General features: G+C 37.7%; 1 protein-coding gene and 1 pseudogene across 1 annotated transcript in view; one reads left to right on the forward strand and one right to left on the reverse strand.

The window, feature by feature from the left end:
- The window catches only part of PRDM5 (PR/SET domain 5), a 166,003-nt gene that overhangs the window by 68,628 nt on the left and 76,397 nt on the right, over positions 1-20,978 (reverse strand). The window contains exons 9-10 of the mRNA XM_049786905.1: positions 19,797-19,881; positions 18,191-18,348 (exon numbers count right to left, since the gene is read on the reverse strand). Coding sequence (XP_049642862.1) covers positions 18,191-18,348; positions 19,797-19,881 — 243 coding nt within the window. The remainder of the gene's footprint in view (positions 1-18,190; positions 18,349-19,796; positions 19,882-20,978) is intronic.
- On the forward strand, positions 9,072-17,639 carry LOC126027489 (calcineurin B homologous protein 1-like; annotated as a pseudogene).

A 20,978-nucleotide genomic window follows, 5' to 3' on the forward strand; every position in this document is an offset into this window, starting at 1 on the left:
CAAATAAGTATATATATTAGAAACACTAATGATAGGCATGAGAAATACTTTGAAAAACAAACTCGAGATATTTAAATGTAGCTAAAATACAAAGGACAACAGGAAAGAAATAGACCAATAAGACAGTAAGGAAAAAAAATGTGGATATTATTCACTACACAAAATCTATACCTAGCACAGAAAACATTGACATTTGGCATGTCAAATTTGGTAGAATAGTAGAAAATTTATTAATGGTGTTGGGACAACCAAATAGACACTTGCAGAAAATGGAGGACACTGTTCAACTCTTACTATAAGATAAATTCCATGTAGACCCAGGTATTTTTCAAGACTGATGAATAAAACCTTTAATAATTAGAAGAAAATGAGTAAATTTCATAATTACTTTAAAGACCTAGATATTTAGATGAAAGAATTAAATTTAAAACTGTAAAGCAAAATATATTTGGTGACAAAAGTACTTGGAACATAAAACTGAAGTTTAATATTACTAATATACTAATTGTAAATATACTAACTGTATTAAGATCAAGGACAGGCCTCCAAATAGCATTTCATTCATTTCTCAGGGCTGGAGTGACAGATAGTGCAGCAGGTAGGGCATTTGCCTTGCAAGCAGCCAGCCCAGGTTTGATCTATGTCATCGCATGCAGTCCCCTGCGCACCGCCAAAAATTATCCTTGAGCACAAAGCCAGGAGGTATTTTCCCGAGTATAAGATGACTTTTGAAACAAAAGAAAAAGTCAACCTAAAATCGGGGGTCGCCTTATACACCGAGTATATCCCCAAAAATGTTTCAATATGCCGCTAAACAAAAATTCTCTGAATATTGCCACAAAACGAATTTTCCAACTCAATCCTGCACCAATCACTGCAAGGCTGCTCGGATTGCCTCTCTAACTCAGCCAATCCAAGCAGGCTTTTGATGCATGCAAATTAGACAATGTTCTGGACCTGAATCTACACTGTCAAAAGCCTGCTCAGATTGGCCAGAGTCAGAGAGGAAGTCTATTACAGTAGAACCTTTGAACCTTTGCTTGTTGTGATTGGCTCACTGTGGTACATACAGTTGCAGCACAGGAACGTTTTGTCTGATACAGCGAGTATAGGCGTAAACCTATGTTTTAATTGCAAAATTAGGGGGTCGTCTTATACGCCCAGTTGTCTTATACACCGGAAAATACAGTAATCCCTAAGCACTGCTGAGTGTGGCCCAAAAACAAATTTTTTTTCATTAACTTTTGGCCAAGCATTACTCTGTGTCAATCATATTAAATAAAAACACTAAATGAAGTAATTTTTTAAAAGGGCGTGGGGCAGGAAGATAAGACAGCATTCAGGACACTTGTCTTGCATGTGATAAAGTCAGGTTCCATCCCTGGTAACACTATGATGAACCCCTCAACCCTGCTAAAAGTAAGCCCTAAGTAATACCAGATGTGGCTCCAAAGCATAAATAAATAAATAAATGCCTTGGGGTCTGAGAGATAGTACAGTGGACAGAATGCCTGCCTTACGTAGGCTTCCAAGTTTAACTCTCACCACTAGCATCCCATATGTTTCTCTGAGCCCTGCCAAGGGTGACCCCTGGGGACAGATCCATTTCTAATCCCTGAGCACTGCCTAGTATAACCCCTCTCCCCAGGAAACCCAAGGAGCACTTATTCTAGCAGGAAGAGGAGAGTCAAGTGATAGAATATGCTGTACACACTAGGGGGCAAACAAAAAGGGAAAGAAGTATTTCAGACAATGGGAGCCATCTGAAACCTGTGGTGCCGGAAGTCATAGTGAAAAGGTGACCTTTGAGAGAAGTGATGGGAAAGAACAGTGTCCAGGATCCATACTTCTTATTGCAGATATTGGTAAGATCTTGAAGTTAGTGTGACTGGAGCTGGGCAGACAAGGCAGAGAAGTGAGAGATGAAGTGAGAGAAATGGGAGATGTATAGAGAGGAGAAGTCCATCACGTAGGTGCATACAGCTGGCCTCTGCAGGGATTTGGGGTTTTACTATCAGAAGTGAAATTTCTAAGCTGTTCAGTAGCATAATTCACCTGGCACTCAGCAGGAAGCTAAGGAGGCTGAATGGAGAGCAGGAGGTAGCAGGTAGATGCCAGAGAAGCAACAGGGATAAATCAAGGGAAAGATGACTAAGGCTGCTATCAGCACGGCAGCTGCAGACATCAAATATTAGATATCTGGATAGATGAGGAGAGTTAACAGGCCCTGCTGGGGACTTGGATCTGAAGCATAGAACAAAGAAAGAAGGAAGATGACTTTAAGAGTGACCTGAGCCCCATTCAGCAATAAAGTGAAGAGAAAATGAGGAACTAGGAACAAGGCTGAAACAGCAGAGATTCCACTCCCAATGAGTTCTATGGCTCTATCTCAAAGCAACGAAACTGTAGCTGGTAAACTTTTGCACAAACATCTCTACTTCTAAAGAGAAGCTCTTACATGCTTTCAACAGACACAAGCCTATGACTTAAATTCTAGTTGAATTTTATGTACATTTTCTTGGACTTGAAAAATCCTCCATGACATATTCTTGAGTGGGAAAGGTAGGATGCAATTCTTAATGCATAGTCATACTTACAAAGAAGTCCTGGAAGATAGTCTATAGAACAAAGAGTTGGATTTCAGATAAAATTAAAGTTTTGTTTTTATTTTTTTACTATAGCTTCTTGTTTTTGGGATTTACCAAGTTATGCTCAAGGTTTTACTCCTGATTCTGTGTTCAGGGATCACTTTGGGCTGAACTTGGGGAACCAACTTGTGATGCTGGAGATTGAACTTCAGTTGTCTTCATGCAAGTCAAATGCCCTAAGTACTGTCTCCCTACCCCCAAAATTAAGCTTTTACAAAGATATGCTAGCTTTCAATTTTCATCTCTGAGGAATGCCAAAGTTTATACTAATTTATTAATTGCATTACCCTTGAGTTATAGAAATTCACATTTAAATGCCAAGTCATGGTGATGAATTAGTCTATAAAAGAACATTACAAAATGTAACTTTATATGCCCCAATTCTTCGTAGGCATCAAATCTGATTACTGTTACAGATGGAGAATATGCATAGGAAATTTATCATAATATTCACAACACCTAATAAAATGTCCTTAAAATGTTTCTAAAGATATTTGGCATGACTTTTCTACAATAATTACTAAATTAGCACATTTCTAGCCCCTAGAAAAAAATACTCATATCATGGAAGCAGGATATGATTTTCAACAGAACCATTTATAATTTAAAAAATTTATAAGTGAAAAAATTTATAATTAAAAAAGGTATTTTGAATAGCAATAATATATATTATACCACAAAAAAGTAACAGTATTTACTGGAAACTATTTTTTTTCCCTTTGGGTAAAGTGCAAAGCAAGAAAACTATCATAAAATTCAGGGGAAATAAATACATATAGAAAATAAACTTGGAAAAATATTGCAGCAATATAAGTATTAGAACTATACTTTTTAAAAAAAAAGTTTTATTATTGAAGCTTCAGGTCTAGCAGAGTTTATTATTGTCCCATTGGGTCACGTAACAAACTGAAAGCCACATAAAATGTATGTCATCTGGCTGTTCACAAGGGTTGGGAAATAAATTTTTACTGTCGACTTTATAACTGACTTCTTTAAAAGTTCTCCACACAAAAATGAAAAGGAACCAGAGAGAGAAAGAAATCAGCTTAAGCTCTCTATCTACGGAAAAGTAGGGGCCTTATAGATAAGAGGGTAATATTTAGGTGCTGTTGCTACAGATCTACAACCTTGCATAGTTCAACCCTGACCTCCTTAGTACAAAGTTCAATTCCAGAAGCCAACTACATAATAATTCCTCTAATCAATGAATTGATTGAGTGCTGAAAAAGAGTAAAGTGAATGCATGATACCCTTTCAGTAATAGTTTTGTAAACCACAGTGCCTGAAAGGAAAAAAGGGAAGGGAGAGGGAAAGGGAGGGAGGGAGGGAAGGAAAGAGAGAGATAGACAAAGGGAAAGAGAGGGAACAAAGAAGAGGAAGAAGTTGGGGAGAAAGAAAAGAAGAGGGGGTGAGGGAGAAAGGAAGTAGAAGAGAGAAGAAAAATGTTTGCCATTGAGACAGGCTGCTGGGAGGCCAAAGGAGGAAATGTGGAAAAATAGGTGGCAGAAAATGTTCACTGGTGAAGGGTCACTGTATGGCTAACCTCAATCAGGAACAACTTTGTAACTGTGTCTCACAGTGATTCAATTAAAAAAAATTTAGAAAGAAAAAGAATTCCCTAATCAGAGTAGAGTGCTTAACTTTCTTGCATGCATGTAACTAACTATAAGTTATTTTCTACTTTTTCTTTTTTTTCTTTTTTTTTTTAATTTAAACAACTTTATTACATACATGATTGTGTTTGGGTTTCAGTCATGTAAAGAACACCACCCATCACCAGAGCAACATTCCCATCACCAATATCCCAAATCTCCCTCCTCCCCACCCAACCCCCGCCTGTACTCTAGACAGGCTTTCTATTTCCCTCGTACATTCTCATTATTAGGATAGTTCAAAATGTAGTTATTTCTCTAACTAAACTCATCCCTGTTTGTGGTGAGCTTCATGAGGTGAGCTGTAACTTCCAGCTCTTTTCTTTTTTGTGTCTGAAAGTTATTATTGCAAGAATGTCTTTCATTTTTCTTAAAACCCATAGATGAGTGAGACCATTCTGTGTCTTTCTCTCTCTCTTTGACTTATTTCACTCAGCATAATAGATTCCATGTACATCCATGTATAGGAAAATTTCATGACTTCATCTCTCCTGACAGCTGCATAATATTCCATTGTGTATATGTACCACAGTTTCTTTAGCCATTCATCTGTTGAAGGGTATCTTGGCTGTTTCCAGAGTATTTTAAGTATAAAACTCTCAGATGGGAGGTTATGTACAAAGACTGTATTTGACTGAAAAAAGTGTTCAAGAACGCACTTTAATTATAACACTTAGTTCTCATTTGTACATATCTTTTGTTTTGTTTTGGGGCCACACCTGGTGATGCTCAGTGGTTACTCTTGGTTATGCGCTCAGAAATCACTCCTGGATTGGGGAAGCCGGGGATCGAACTGTCGTCATCCTGGGTCAGCTGTGTGCAAGACAATGCCCTACCATTGCACTCTCACTCCGGCCCTCATATCTAAGTCTTTATTGGCTCATATGTATGACATTTTCTAGTGAGACACAAAACATTTGAGAAGAGCTCACTCCTTAAAAAGGTTTTCCATTTAACTTATATTTCAGACTAATAGTACTAAGATTGTTGTTTAAAATTCACTACTCTTTATATAAACCTTCCCGTAAATATAGGGACTTGCCTTAAAGCTAAATCCATGGCTTTTTGGGCCCGTTTAATCTATTGTTTCTATCTCCTTTTTAAATGCCCTCATTAGATCTTCTGGCTAATGCTACCCGATCTAGGGTCATGGGGTTTTGTCTCATCCTCTTTTGGTTCACCTAAAAGGTGGGAGCTGGGAAATTCTCCAGCCCCTAAATAAAATATTTTGTTTCCCTTCCTTCCTTCCTTCCTTCCTTCCTTCCTTCCTTCCTTCCTTCCTTCCTTCCTTCCTTCCTTCCTTCCTTCCTCCCTTCCTCCCTCGCTCCCTCCCTCCCTCCCTCCCTTCCTCGCTCCTTCCTTCCTTCCTTCCTTCCTTCCTTCCTTCCTTCCTTCCTTCCTTCCTTCCTTCCTTCCTTCCTTCCTTCCTTCCTTCCTTCCTTTCTTTCTTTCTTTCTTTCTTTCCTTCTTTCTGTCACACCCGGCTGCATTCAGGGACTACTCCTGGCTCTATGCTCAGAAATCGATCCTGGCATGCTCAGGGGACCATATGGGATGCTGGGATTTGAATCACCAACCTTCTGCATGTAAGGCAAATACCTTACTTCCATGCTATCTCTCTGGCCCCAATGAAATATTTCTTTTTTTTCCTGTGCCCCATGCCCCTCCATCTCATTTCTTAATCAATCTTTAAGCACTTATATATGCAAGTGCTCATAAGAATAATTTTTGTAAATATGAAATTTTTTAACATGACACTTATTCCACTAAGAAAGATATTTAAGTAAAATATCTGATTGTTAATATTCCAAAAATACCACATAAAAATATACATCAGAGTAGTATTGTACAAATCATATCAAAACACATTATTAGGGGCCAAAGTGACAGTAAATTGGGGTAAAGTATTTGTCTTGAACATGGCTGACCCAAGTTTGATCCTTCTACTCTATGTGATCTCCCAAGCTCAAACTCATTAAGAGTGAACCCTGAGCACTGCAAGGTCTGGCAAAAAAAGAAAAAGAAAAAAGAAAAAAGACACACAGACATCAATTAAGAAATTACTGGAACAGAAATTAATGTTAAAGTGAGTAGAAAAGTAGATTTTTATGAGATGTATAATCATAGGGCATTAATCTATTTCATTCTACTCCTAAAAATAAAATTTTTGTTGGACTTAAATACTAATAAAAAAATAGAGACCAGTTTAACTTTTAAAGGCATTAATTAATATCTGCATAATACTGAAATAAGAAATGTTTTCCAAGTAAAACATAAAAATTAAAAATCTAAGTACTCCAAAGTCATAAAACTCATTTGTCCATGAAATATTGAAAACATAAACTCATAAAACTTATTTATTCAAAAGATGCAAATTGGCAGATGGAGAAAAATAGCAAAATCCAACCTACAAACATGTATCAAAAGAAACAGAACTGAAAATAAACATTAAAACGTTTTATCTGCCTTTGTTAAAATGCAATAATTATCATGTTTTAATTTCAGATTAAATAAATTTGACTCATGAAGTCAAATGTTGGTGACAATACAGATAAAGGGTACTTTTAACATTACTAAATGAATATTGGGCTTTTTTTTTTCTCAAGGCACTTGGTATGTGAGCAATCAAAGCCAAATAAACTGTTTAACCCATAACTTTCAAATCCAAGTCTTAACTTACTATACACACTCTGGCATCACTAAAAAGTAGGTTAAAAATATTAACTGCAATATTGGTCCAAGTAGCCATACTTGTGCCAAAATAAATAAATAAAATGAAATAACTTTCTAGAAGCCCATCAAAAACTCATAATGTTAAAGCAGAGTTTAAGTCCCTGAAAACATGTATCAGAAAACCATTGACATTCAAACATATTTATCTCTCACAAGCCCAACTGAAACCTTGTGTTATTCTTCAAATTCTAATCAGAAGAAAATTTGGTTACACAAAAACAACATGGCAACATGAGAAAATTCCTGGAGTGAAGGTGGTACCCCGTGGGTAACAGCATCTCACTAGTAAACGCATTTGACCGAACCCTGGCTTCTCTTCTCAGTCTTTCCCATTCCACTGATCACCTTACCCAGTTTCTATTCTGCCACCCAACCACATCAATCCCAGTCTAAAACTCTCTAGCTTCCACCTTCCAGCCCACTGTAAACAATTAAACACATAGCATGGAAAAGCATGGCTTAGGGTTCAAAGCACCCTCAGTTACCTCTAGCCTCTGAATATAGATGCGATCAGAACAAATGTGTTATACTGATAACATATACAATTTATAATACCAATGGGAATTTCCTGCAAAACATCTCCCAGAGTGAACTGTCATGAGCACAAGACAGTGGTTATAAGGGTCGGTGAGGTGGCACTAGAGGTAAGGTATCTGCCTTGCAAGCACTAGCCAAGGAAGGACCGAGGTTTGATCCCCTGGCGTCCCATATGGTCCCCCAAGCCAGGGGCAACTTCTGAGCGCTTAGCCAGGAGTAACCCCTGAGCACCAAACGGGTGTGGCCCCCTCCCAAAAAAAGACTCTAAAAAGAGAAAGTGGTTATATACTCAATTACAGACCACCATGCATTCATATTGATTTCAAGCACTTGTTTTTCATTGCTAAAAGGAATAAGGCAGCAAGAAAGAGGCGAAGGAGAGAAAGAAAGTTTTCATTAAGTTTAAAAATGTAAATACCTCTCTTCCCACATTGCCCTCCATGGCTCTGGGAGGGATAAGGCATCTGCAGTTTGATCAGGCCAGTCAAACAAGGTGAGTTCAACTCCCAGATCAGGATTGTGTTGGGCTGGTAAAAAGTAGAGGGCTTGAGGGCTGAACTGTGCCCAGGGCACACTTGGCAGGCAAATGCTAGCCTGGAGTTATCAGGAAGAAAGCAAAGAGTAAAGGTTTGAGGCTGGGAGGCAGCTCTGTGCCAGCAGGATTGGGGCAAACAAAGCCGGGAGGGAGGATCTTCTATTAAAGTGAGGAAATTCAAAGATTTGGCAGCAAGGTACAAGTCAAATATTTATCCCAGAGCTAAGAAAGGGTTCAGAAAATCAGAACAAGACAACATGTTCTAATTAAACATAGAAAGAGGACTTAAGTTAACTTCAACTAGTAAACTCAATTAGTGTTGAAAGAATACACAGTGATCCCAAGTTCCTTGATAGGCTCATTAAATCATGAGAATACAGAAAAAAGACAAGGCTGCCTGTGTCAGAATATAGTTCAAAAATATATCTAAAAGAAATATTTCTTCATATTACAACCATGACTTAACTATGATAATTAAATCTTAGTTTGAGGGGGCCATAGTCTTTCGATGGATTTTACCTATTCAGGAAACAACTGCCAGATTCAAAGTACAAGGCAGTGAAAGGGTATGTGAATTAAAGGGTAGAAACATCTTCAAGCTTAGAGTTGAACAGGAAAACTCAAAGGTTTATAAAAATAGTTTCTAAAAAATAATAAGGGTTTCTTTTATTTGTTTTTGTTTTGGGAAATAATGAGGGTGAGTGATTTGCTGTTGGCTAAGTTGACCTTGGAATCTGAGGTTTGCTTCTGTGTTGTGGTTTGCCTTGGTCAGGTTCAATTCCTGTGTACCCCTTTAAGAGTGAGTTTCTCTTCACAGTGCATGACAAGGCCTCATAAGTGAACCCACTACTTCTTCTCCCATTATTCAAGGAACACTGAGAAACTTACTCTTGCTCTCTGTGGAGGTCCCTTTCCTAAGAAATTTTTGAAGGACTTTCCTATTATGTAACATTTATCTTTCAAATTATGGTTTTTAAGACTAAACTGGTCATCACCATGTTTGTACCAGGCCAACTCCAGAGACTCACTCTTTTCTCAAAAGATGTAAATCAAGCTGTAAAAAATCATGGGTATTCCAGCCACACAGCTGGAAGAGAGGTAGGTCAAGTACCTGTTCTGCCAAAGCCACACTGCTGCATCCAATACCTAGATTCACAATTTTACTTATGGTCCTGCTTCATCACCCCTCTACAATTCCTTTAGTGACCCCAATCTGATCAAACTTCAGGTATACTGGTGTTTAGACTGATATCACCAGAGCTTTTTGAAGCAACTGTAGGCACCTCATCTTTCCAGGAGGCTAAGAACATGCCCCTAAAATCAATAACAGTGCTTTGAATTTCTGGACAGCTTCATTTATTTGATGCGGTCATCCCTATAGGATCATACCAATTTAACAGAATGGACAGTTAAACCTGTCATATTAATAACTTCACTGAGTCTACAACAATTTGCACAAATGTGCTTTCCACTGTAAATTTTTTTTTAATTTTTCTTCCCTTTTCTTTTATATTCTTTCTTTTTTTATATAAATAACTTTGCTCTCTCTTATCTGGAAACAAATGTATTATGGTCAACTAGGTGATGCATTTTCTTTAAATAATTAAAAAAGACAAACCACATCTATTTAGGGTGACATTGGTCCTTCTAGAACATTAAACATTTTGATGTTCTAAAACACACTGATATTTCAAAAGTTTATACTTGACTCCTGACACTGATTTCTAGATTGAGAAAGGGGTCAGGATGCAAAGTTTTGCAAATCCTGGCTGAGACTATTACCACAGGAACCCCCCAAAAAGTTTATCATTCCAGAAGAAACTGTATGGAACGTTTATAGGCCTCTGAAGTTCGTCCATAGAAGGTTCTAAACAGGATCAGGCTAGATAATTTTTTTATTTGAACAGACATATTTCTGTTCCCTGGGAGGTTATGACTTCATCTGCAGAAAACCCTGTGTACACATTTCAGCCATAGAGCAAATAATGTCAGCTCCAGGAAACACAATGCTTCAATGACAAGAAATCCTGCCTGGAGCATAAGCAGTTATGTAAATTTTATCCTGATTCTGTTTTGAGCAAATTTACAAACGAGCAAAAGAAAATGTGCAGATTCCTTGTTTATCTCCTGGGGGTATGAGGCATTTGCCCACTTGGGATTTAAAGAGTCAAGGCACATGTGGACCCACATAATTTTTATATCATCCAGATTCTAAAAGGCCAACAAAAAACCATATGAAATGATCATTAAAAAAGTTCAGGAGAATCCCATGACATTATACTCCAAGGATGGAGAAACCCCATATCTCTTAGGCAAAGTGAATTCCTTTTCGAATGACCCCAATATTTACTATGCCAGGGCAGGAGGGAAAAAAAAGGCACAAAACATTGTTTATTTTTTATATATTATTTTTTAATCTTCATATATTATTATCATTTTTATTTACCTATCTATTTTTGGTTGATTTCTTTGTTTGGGTGTGGTTACTGAAGTTGTTGTCCCCAGTTATACCTTTTTTTTTCTCTTCTTTTCTTTTCTTTCTTTATGTGCTATGCCATGTTTCTTATCTCAAGACCATGGCGTTTTTTTGTTTGTTTGTTTTTGTGTGGTGCTTATCGTTATTGTTGGAGTCCTCACTGGATATTTTATACTTCTTTTTGTACTGGTGGAGTCTTTCACCTTCTTTTTCTCCTTCGTCTCTCAAATCGATGATGAGAGCCTCTGGAAGGATCCCGCCCATTTTCGGCATATTAGACTTTTACCCCAGTTTATTGCTTTTCTCTTCTTCAAACAAAACCACATAACTTGAACTAGCTAGTCCTGCCTCCCAGTTAAAGGGGGAAAAAGGCACCAAGACCAAGCAGGTGCAAGACTACTAAGTAGTGGGCTAGGTACAAAGGGGACCATATATTCTAGCAGCCCTGGGGGTGAGGGAAGAGGATATGGGAGGTAGGATAAAAACAAAGGTGTAGGGAGGACAAATTGGTGATGGGAATCCCCCCTGATTTTATGTAAATATGTACCTAAAATATTATTGTCAACTATATGTAAGCCACTATGATCAAAATAAAAATTATATTATTAAAAAAAAGTTCAGGAGAGAAAAACATATTTTGATCTGTTGAGCCTTTATAACTAGCAAGATGACAAGACCAATAATTGGGTTGTAGAAATAGAAATTTCCAAATTTCACTAAATATTATTATTTATCATGAAGAAAATACCTCTTTTATTAAGACAATTTATATATGCAAAGAATAAATTAGAGAAATCAAGTTCCAAATAAATTACAAGTAGGAAAATATATAAGGGCTACAAAATAAAATTTAATTAAGACAATTTCTGGTTGTACTACATGATAAAAAAATCAATCTAAAAAAAAATCAATCTGATCCAATGTTACACATCCTTATTTTCAATTCAATTTTCTAACCAGCCATTAAGGAATAATGATAAGAGTCGGGAGAAAAGTTTGCCCTTTTTTGCATTCTTGGAGAGTATTTCACAGCATTTTCATATAACCACACCAAACACATGCTAGGATCATAACACAGTGAGAAACACATTTGCCTTGAATGTGCTTTCCACTTTGAAAGTTAGAGGCAGCACTGTTTCTAGCCTTCCTAAGATCATTATTACTTTCATATGATTTATGGCTGAAACTATGAGAGATGGTGCAAAAATCTCGTGCCAAATTCCCATATGGCATATAACATAAGCCAAACTGCGAAAAACTCATAAATGTGGATAGATCAGGTTCACCAAAAAAAAAGAAGCAAAAGGGTTGCAGAGACATGGCAGGAAACAAGCCAGATAATTTTTTATAGTCATGTAATTCAAAAAATCATGAATATGATCCTGCCCCTAGACTTACAGTGCTTGAGTTAAACAAAAGGGTGGGCAGCTGGAAATCAGGTAGGCAGAATTTGGGACACTATCCATGAATTGTTTACCCTTAGGTAAATTTTTTCTTGAAGTGAAGCTGAAGTTGATATTCTTTTAATGATGTCAAAAGAGATCAAACTTCTCATTATAGAGTGGAAAGTGCCCTCTCCCTTCTTGACCCTTGGCCTTCCCTTCCCTTCTCTCCCTCCTCCCTTCCTCCTGCCACCACTGCTTCTGCTGTGGAGTAGCCCAACTTTGTGATGGGTCTCAGATATCCATGTTACTGCAGGACAAAGATCTTGAGATCAAGAAGGAAATGAGCTTTTCCCACAGTCAGATCACCTCTACATCAGCTTCACCAGCCTGGACAAAGGAGAGAAGGACTCTCAGCCAGCAAGACTTTCAATGGATTCCAGGACTTTTTATTAACCATTTGTAAGACAGGATCATCAATTCCTTCTTTCCAAAGGGAGAAGACCAAGTAAACTTCCATGGATTCATGAGACTGTTGGCTCATTTCTGACCCATTGAAGAAAATGAAAAAAGGAAAGATGTGAATGGACCAGAACCACTCAAGAGTGGAAGTAACAAACCACTTTGCTTTTTAACCCTATGATTGGGATAAAAATAAGATCTCCAGTGATGAGCTATTATAGGTGCTAACACGGTTAGAGTGAATATCTCAGGTGAGCAGTTGAGTAGCACTGCAGACAGGCCTATCTGGGAGGCTAACCAAGATGGAAACAGTGCAATAGTATTCACTGAATTTGTTAAGGTTTCAGAGAAGATGGATGTAGTCCTTCATTAAAGGACCAAGAGGAAACTGTTCCTTGCTTTCTATTATTTAAGAACTAGAACTCGAGCATCCTTCTGCCCACTAGCCCCACATCAGCTCTTATACTAATATTGTTGCATGACAACACCAAATATGTTGCATAAACACACCTGCTTTTGGTGTGTAAACAGGGCATTACAGAATCATACATATAGTCTCTTTCTGATCTTATCATTTGCTGGTTGATCTCCATTTAAACTTCATCTCCCCCTGTTCAGCTACTGAATGTCACATGTCCATCCAGTCTGAGAAAGTGAGCAAGGAACTCCTGCCAAGAATATGCCAGAAAAGTTTTCTCCCTGAGCATTGGCTACTGGAGCTGGCAAGATTTCTCTCCAGCTTGGCTGTTTTCTTCACCCTATGCTCTCAACTTCTGTATGTCCTTTCTGTTTTGCATGGTACCTCAAGCTCTGCTGATAAATGCATTTCTTTTTTTTTTATGATGCACTTATAGGCAACTTTTTTCTTTATTTAAACATCTTGATTACAAATATGATTGTGATTAGATTTCAGTCATGTAAAGAACACCCCCCTTCACCAGTGCAACATTCCCACCACCAATGTCCCAAATCTCCCTCCATCCCACCCCCACCTGTACTCCAGACAGGCTTTCCAGTTCCCTCATTCATTCACATGATTATGGTAGTTCTCTGTGTATTTATTTCTATAACTGCACTCACCACTCTTTGTGGTGAGCTTCATGAAGTGAGCTGGAAGATCCAGCCCTCCTCTCATTGTCTCTGAGGATTGTTGCAAAAATGATTTTTATTTTTCTTAAAATACATAGATGAGTGAGACTATTCTGCATCTCTCTCTCCAACTTATTTCACTCAGCATAATAGATTCCATGTACATACATGTATAGGAAAATTTCATGACTTCATCTCTCCTGACGGCTGCATAATATTCCATTGTGTATATGTACCACAGTTTCTTTAGCCATTCATCTGTTGAACAGCATCTTGGTTGTTTCCAAAGCCTAGCTATTGTGAATAGTGCTGCAATGAATATAGGTGTGAGGAAGGGGTTTTTGTATTGTATTCTTGTGTTCCTAGGGTATATCCCAAGGAGTGGAATAGCTAGGTCGAATAGGAGCTCAATTTCCAGATTTTGGAGGAATTTCCATATCGCTATCCATAGAGGTTGGACTAGACGGCATTCCCACCAGTAGTGGATAAGAGTTCCTTTCTCTCTACATCCCCACCAGCACTGTTTGTTCTCATTCTTTGTGATGTATGCCAGTCTCTGTGGTGTGAGATGGTATCTCATCATTGTTTTGATTTGCATCTCCCTGATGATTAGTGATGAGGAACATTTTTTCATGTGCCTTTTGACCATTTGTATTTTTTTTTTTATCAAAGTATCTGTTCATTTCTTCTCCCCATTTTTTGATGGGATTAGATGGTTTTTCTTGTAAAGTTCTGTCAGTGCCCTGTATATTTTGGATATTAGCCCCTTATCTGATGGGTGTTGGGTGAATAGTTTCTCCCACTTGGTGGGTGAATCTTGTATCCAGGGCACTATTTCTTTTGAGGTGCAGAAGCTTCTCGGCTTAATGTATTCCCATCTGTCGATCTCTGCTTCCACTTGTTTGGAAAGTGCAGTTTTCTCCTTGAAGATGCCTTTAGTCTCAATGTCCTGGAGTGTTTTACCGACAATTTGTTCTATATACCTTATGGTATCAGGTCTGATATGAAGGCCTTTAATCCATTTGAATTTTACCTTCATGCATGATGTTAACTGGGGGTCTATGTTTGCTTTTTTGCAAGTGGCTAATCCGTTCTGCCAGCACCACTTGTTGAAGAGATTTTCCCTGCTCCACTTAGGATTTCTTGCTCCTTTCACTCTGAGGACTTCAAGGGAAATCTCTCCTGTGCCTGTCTGTGTTTCTTGAATACCTGAAGGTCTCCTCAGAGGCCTAAGGAGTGATAAATGCATTTCTAATTTGTCAGGATTTTTCTGTGGTTTGGCCATTTTTATTTACCTTGGGGATTTATGAATCTTGGGGATATTGCCTTTATAGAAGCATTTCAGGAATCCATACTTTTCTCAGAACTGTGTGACCCTCTCTTCATCTCTTGCACTCTGTTATTTTGTGAAGGATAGTTGGGGAAGGTTCTGGAAGGGTGGTAGCCATGATGAGATGAAAGTGGAACCTCTAGTTGGCTTGTCCAAGTTGCTCTCCCTCTGACCTCTGATTCTCAGGATCCAACCTGTGTGGCTCCTCCTGTTAGTCTGTTATTATGGTGGTAGCTTCAGAAACAGACATTTGCCTGAAGATTGGCTTAGTTTGGGGACACCATCATCACCCAGCTTTCTGTGCAAAGAGGGTAAGTACTCTGATCACCTCCTGTATTACCACCTCTTCAAGATGATTTATGCCTCAGGAATATTTTTTACTTCACCTTTCCAATAGAAAGATTAGTGTTACAGAAGTGCCTTGTTTATACCAGTCCAAGAGATTTAAAGATTGACCTCAGTATCTTGAAGTTTTGCACACAATTCTCTAAGAATTTATATTTGGAAAATATTAATATTATGTTGGAAGCCATAATGAGCTTCTAATACAAGTCCAAAGAATTTAATATATCAGATCATTAGCCACTTGCTTACAATGACCCCATAGCTCCTCTTATAAGCAACATTGCTTATCCCTTATAAATATTGGCCTGGCACTGGCAGAACAAACTGAGAAGGTTTTATGAGCCAGAGCAATTTTCTAAGTCAACTAATATTGACCTCAATGAATTAAGCTGCTATCATTTTATAGTCTGTTTGTCTGAGTCCTCATCATGTATCTGCTGGGACTGGCACTCTCTGATTCATTGCTTGCTTGCTTGAATGCTAGCTTCTTTGCTCTGAAAGGCCATCCTAGACTGTGTATGCACCATAGTTCAGGATGGGGGTTTCTAAAGAAAACTAACTCAAGATAGGGAAGAGTGGGGATTAGGAGGTTACTGGGCTGGATTACTCCAGTAGAAATGACTGAAGAATTTTTGATGAAGTATCAGTCTGACTTTGTAATCAAGTGATATATAAAATCAAGTATTTTATGAAAGGGAAGAATTGTCTGACACTGATCTATTAGGTACTTCAGAGGTTTCTTGACTTGTCTATGTAAAATTCTGAAGATTATGATTTTTTTTGACTGTATATCAAACCATTTTAGTAGTGCCTTGTTCCATTAAAATTGCATGGAGGTAAGGCATTTGCCTTTCATGCAGAAGGTCATCGGTTCAAATCCTGGTGTCCCATATGGTCCCCCGTGCCTGCAGGAGCAATTTTTGAGCATGGAGCCAGGAGTAACCCCTGAGCACTACCAGGTGTGACCCAAAAACCACAAAAAAAAAATAAAAATAAAATAAAAAATAAAATAAAATTGCATTCTTCAATCTATCAATAAATATTTTGGTTACAACAACAACAACAAAAAAATCTTTCTTAAAAGTTCCAATAAATGGACTGGAGTGATAGCGCAGCAGTAGGGCATTTGTCCTGCATGCGGATGATCAAGGGCAAACCTCAGTTTGATTCCTGGTGTCCCATATGTTCCCCCAAGCCAGGAGCAATTTCTGAGCGCATAGCCAGGATTTAATCCCTGAGCATCATCGGGTGTGGTCCAAAAACAAAAAAATAAATAAATAAAGTTTCAATGAATATAGAAATGCCAAAAATGTCAATGGAATGTTATAAGTAAAGAAGTCCTGTAAAAAGTTATCCATATATAAAATATCCTGATAAACTATATTAACCAAAACAATAAGAAAGCATTTATCACATCATGAGACATTTTCAAAATTCATGTCTAAGGTTTTTCAAATTTTTTTGGACAAATTTTGAATTCAGATAAAAATTTTTTGATTCTTACTCAAAAAAATGATAAGACTAATAATACTTTGAAACAAAAAGCTTGAGAAAAATGTAGAAAACACAAACAAAAATCAATAGAGCCCTATTTAGAAGGAAGGAAGGGGTAAGTTAGAGAGCAGAGTTGAATTAAGGCAAATGTTAAGTTGTTTAGGATCATAAGAAAGCAGAAAAATGGGCCCGGAGAGATAGCACAGTGGTGTTTGCCTCGCAAGCAGCCGATCCAGGACCAAAGGTGGTTGGTTCGAATCCCGGTAACCCATATGGTCCCCCGTGCCTGCCAGGAGCTATTTCTGAGCAGACAGCCAGGAGTAACCCCTGAGCACCGCAGGGTGTGACCCCCCCCCCAAAAAAAAAAGAAAGCAGAAAAAAAAGAACAGAAAATGAGAGAGTGGGTTCAGGGCATAGTATTTTGCTCTGAACTAACTGTGACAAAATCGGGTTCATGCACTAAAACTTGTTCAGGGCAGTAAAATTCAACTTAAAATATTCAAAAACCACAGTGAAGCACCAGCTCTATGTTTGGGAAGGATTGTCTGATTAAAAGATGGAAGCCTGAATAACAGGTAAACTATATGCATAGCTGTGAAAGTGAGGAAGATGAGTGACAGAAAGAGTGCTGGGTTCATAAAGAAATGGATAACTCTGCTCTCTAACTTACCTCTTCCTTCCTTCTAAATGTGAAAACCAGGAGGCTATGAAGCAAGTGGATTGTGATTTATTTAGCTTCTCATTTTACAAAGTAGTATAAGATAACACAAAGACAGGATAGTGACTACTTTAGCCAAAGTAAACTACAAATATAAGTTTTCTGTGGCAAAATGAATAAATATCTCATTCTGGGACATACCTAATCCACTAGGTCAAAAAAGATGCTCAATTATGAATCAAATAAGCAACAGAAAATGAGTGTGAAATTTAGGATTAGGGAAAAAAATAACAGTTAAAATTCCTGGCTCTGGAGCTAGCAGCACATTGACCCTGATGCAGGCATTTGGGGAGCCATGGCACATGACAAGGGTCCAACCATTGGGAAAAGGGAAATGGGAAACAGGTCAGAAGGAATCCAGGGTGAGTTAAACGTTTAGAAATGCTGGTATAGAGAACAAGTTCCTTATGAGAAGTTTCTACAGAAAACTGAGGGGAAAAACAAGGCCAGGCAAGAGAGTTGGTAGGTCCAGGCAAGTTGAGAAAACACTCTAGATCTTCACTCAAAGCTCCACCCTACTCAGCAGGCTCCTAAGTGACAGCAATTTTCTGCTACTAGAGGGCCTCAACCAGTGGTGCTCAGGACTCAGTGCTGACTCAGTACTCCTGGCATTGCTCAAGGGACCATTTGCAATGGTACCTGGATAGTGGATTCCAATAAAATCAGCATTCTACAAGATCTTACCCCCTTGTCCTATCTCTCAGACAGCAACTTCTAAAAGAGAGATAATTCCTTGGGAATCTTATCAGCAAATAAAAAGTCAAACATAAAAGCAGTACAAACTCTTACCTTCTTGTGATTCTTATAAACATTTCTGTGGGCAAATCCCTTTCCACAAAGCTTACATTTGTAGGGCTTATCCTCACTGTGGATGACTTTGTGGGCCCCAACTTGATCAAGCCTCTTGAAAGATTTATTACAAATCTCGCAATTATAGGGCCGTTTTTCTGCCGGGGAGGGGAAAAAAAGAAATTGAGGCAATCTCATAGCTCTAGAAAGTTTTTTTGTTTGTTTGCTTGTTTGTTTGTTAAAAAAAAAGGAAATAGCATTACCTTGCATTACTACTTAGGAATAAAACTAATGAAACATTATCAAAACAGCTGCAAAAATATCTCCTCCCCAGTGTACCTATTAGAGATGAGAGCCTATTAAAAGAATGTGATCTGCTTGCTTCAAAGGCCTTTTGTAAACTCAAAGTATGTCCTAGCTTAGCTTAAAGATGACTCTATGCCAGGGAGACAGCTCAGAGGGCAGGGGAACAGGCTTTGTACTCAGAAGCTCTATTTGGGTCTGGGCACCACATGGTGTCCTGGACAATACTGGAAGTGACCGGGGTACTAATATGGAAGTGGCTCCCAAATACGGTTGAGTAGAGTCCCCAGATTCCCCCCAATGCTCCCCCCCAGTCATTTTATTAATTCAACATAAAGGTGGAAATTTAAATCCAAGGAAAACAGTAGATGAAAGATTCAGGATGGAAAGAGTGGTCGAGAGAATGTGTGTTTCTACCAGGACCCAGCTCTGTGAGGAGAGGTGAACCACAGATATGCTTCTCTCAGGCACATGGGCTCCATGCATACTCAGCTGCCCATTCGCAGCAGAAGGCACACATTGAGATTGCTATGGCCAAGTTATATTTATACAATACTCATGTAATGTTGACAACTAGCCTGAAAGTTGTTGGTTTCAAACAAACCATATCTGAAGGCCACCAGTTTTTGATCTCCTGTTTTCCCTTGCCAAAATATCTATTTCTGTCTCCAAACAAACTGAATATTTAAAAACATTCTGACTTTAATGGCCTCAGATTATAGACATCCTAGAGACCTCATAAATCAAAAATTATTTTCAGGGCTGTTTTTATTTTTAAAAATTTAACTCAAACTTGCTTAAAATAAAACTAGGACCTTAAAACATTGACTTTAATTCTATTTGTAACTTCCTCAGCAGCATGTTAGTAACTTAATTTAACATAGAAGCATATAGAGATGTAAAAATAATGATTCTGAAATTTTCCTAAATATCAGACACTATACTATCGTATACAAATAATATTAAACCTTCCTAGCAAGTTTAAAAATAAAAAAACATATCAGATGAAGACTAAAATAAGGCTCAAGAAGAAATAATAACAAATTAAAAAAGGACTCTGAAGATCTCTAATAAAATTTTGTTCAATTATCTTTGCTTTATCCAAAGCAAACTGTATTAAATGTCTTTGTCCAATTTATCTTTGCTTTAATACACTAAGGACTCAAGAAGCATTGTGTTCAAAATCATCTTGCTAGCCAATGGTCAAGCTACAAGGACTACTGACTTCTCAGAGCTCTACAAAGAACAAGTGAAACTTTGATGTGATTTCAGTAAAAAAAAAATTAAAAAATATTTCTCTTACCTGAGTGGGTGATCATATGACGTTTGAGCTGGTTAGCTGAAATAAATTTCTTCCGACATTCTTGACAATCAAATATCTCATGAATCTGAAAATAGTTAAATTAAACTGAACTAAATTATTGGACAAGAACAGTAAGTCAATCTTACGTAGAAGTATAAGCAAGGGAACACATACTATTTATCAAGCTATGTAAGTCAGCCTATTTTATCCAGAACTTCTTACATAATTTGAAAGTTTTATAAGTATAAATTACCTTGTAAAAATATGACACTAAAAAGTACAATTGAACATGTTTTAAATATGGGACAGCTGATCTATTTAGGGCATACTAAATTTAGAATATTTGCAAAATATTACACCTACCATAGATTAACTTTTGATTATGCATAACTTTCAACCTGATAATAGGTAACATTGTGAGGTCAATAGTATCTTAAGCTTCAATATAATTTTTACAGAACAACACATAAATTACTGTGAAAGACAAGAATCACAATAAGAAAAGACATTACCCTCACAGCAAAATGGAAATGACAGGAAGTGCCTAATAAAAAGATCAAAAACATAATAATAACAGAGGACATAGTTAATATAAAAATACAATTAAATATTTAGTTCATTTATTTTTCTCCCAGACACTAAATCAAAGCAACTAGTAAACTGCATGAGGATATGCCTACAATGTGTTACCAGAAACCAAATACAAAGGTCTAGGAGGAATGAGTTGTATGAAATGTTATACTAGAGATACTGATCGTCCTAATGAATGCCAATACATTTCAAAAGTGGTTTTGGTCAAATTACATTTTGCTTCAATCTCATTTTAGGCAGATCTCACAGCACTAAATAAAGAGCAAGCAAAGGCCCTCTAGCAGAAGAGGAGGAATAGTAACTATGTATTTTCCGGCGTATAGGACGACTTTTGAAACAAAAAAAAGTCAACGGAAAATCGGGGGTCATTTTATACGCTGAGTATATCCGGAAAAAATGTTTCAATATGCCGCTAAACAAAAACTGTCTGAATATTGCCACAAAACGAATTTTCCAACTCGATCCTGCACCAATCACTGCAGGTGGCTGCTCGGACCACCTCTCTAACTCAGCCAATCCAAGCAGGCTTTTGATGTATGCAAATTAGACAATGTTCTGGACCCGAATCTACACTGTCAAAAGCCTGCTCAG

This window comes from Suncus etruscus, chromosome 14 (genome assembly GCF_024139225.1).
Source record: "Suncus etruscus isolate mSunEtr1 chromosome 14, mSunEtr1.pri.cur, whole genome shotgun sequence".
NCBI lineage: Eukaryota > Metazoa > Chordata > Mammalia > Eulipotyphla > Soricidae > Suncus > Suncus etruscus.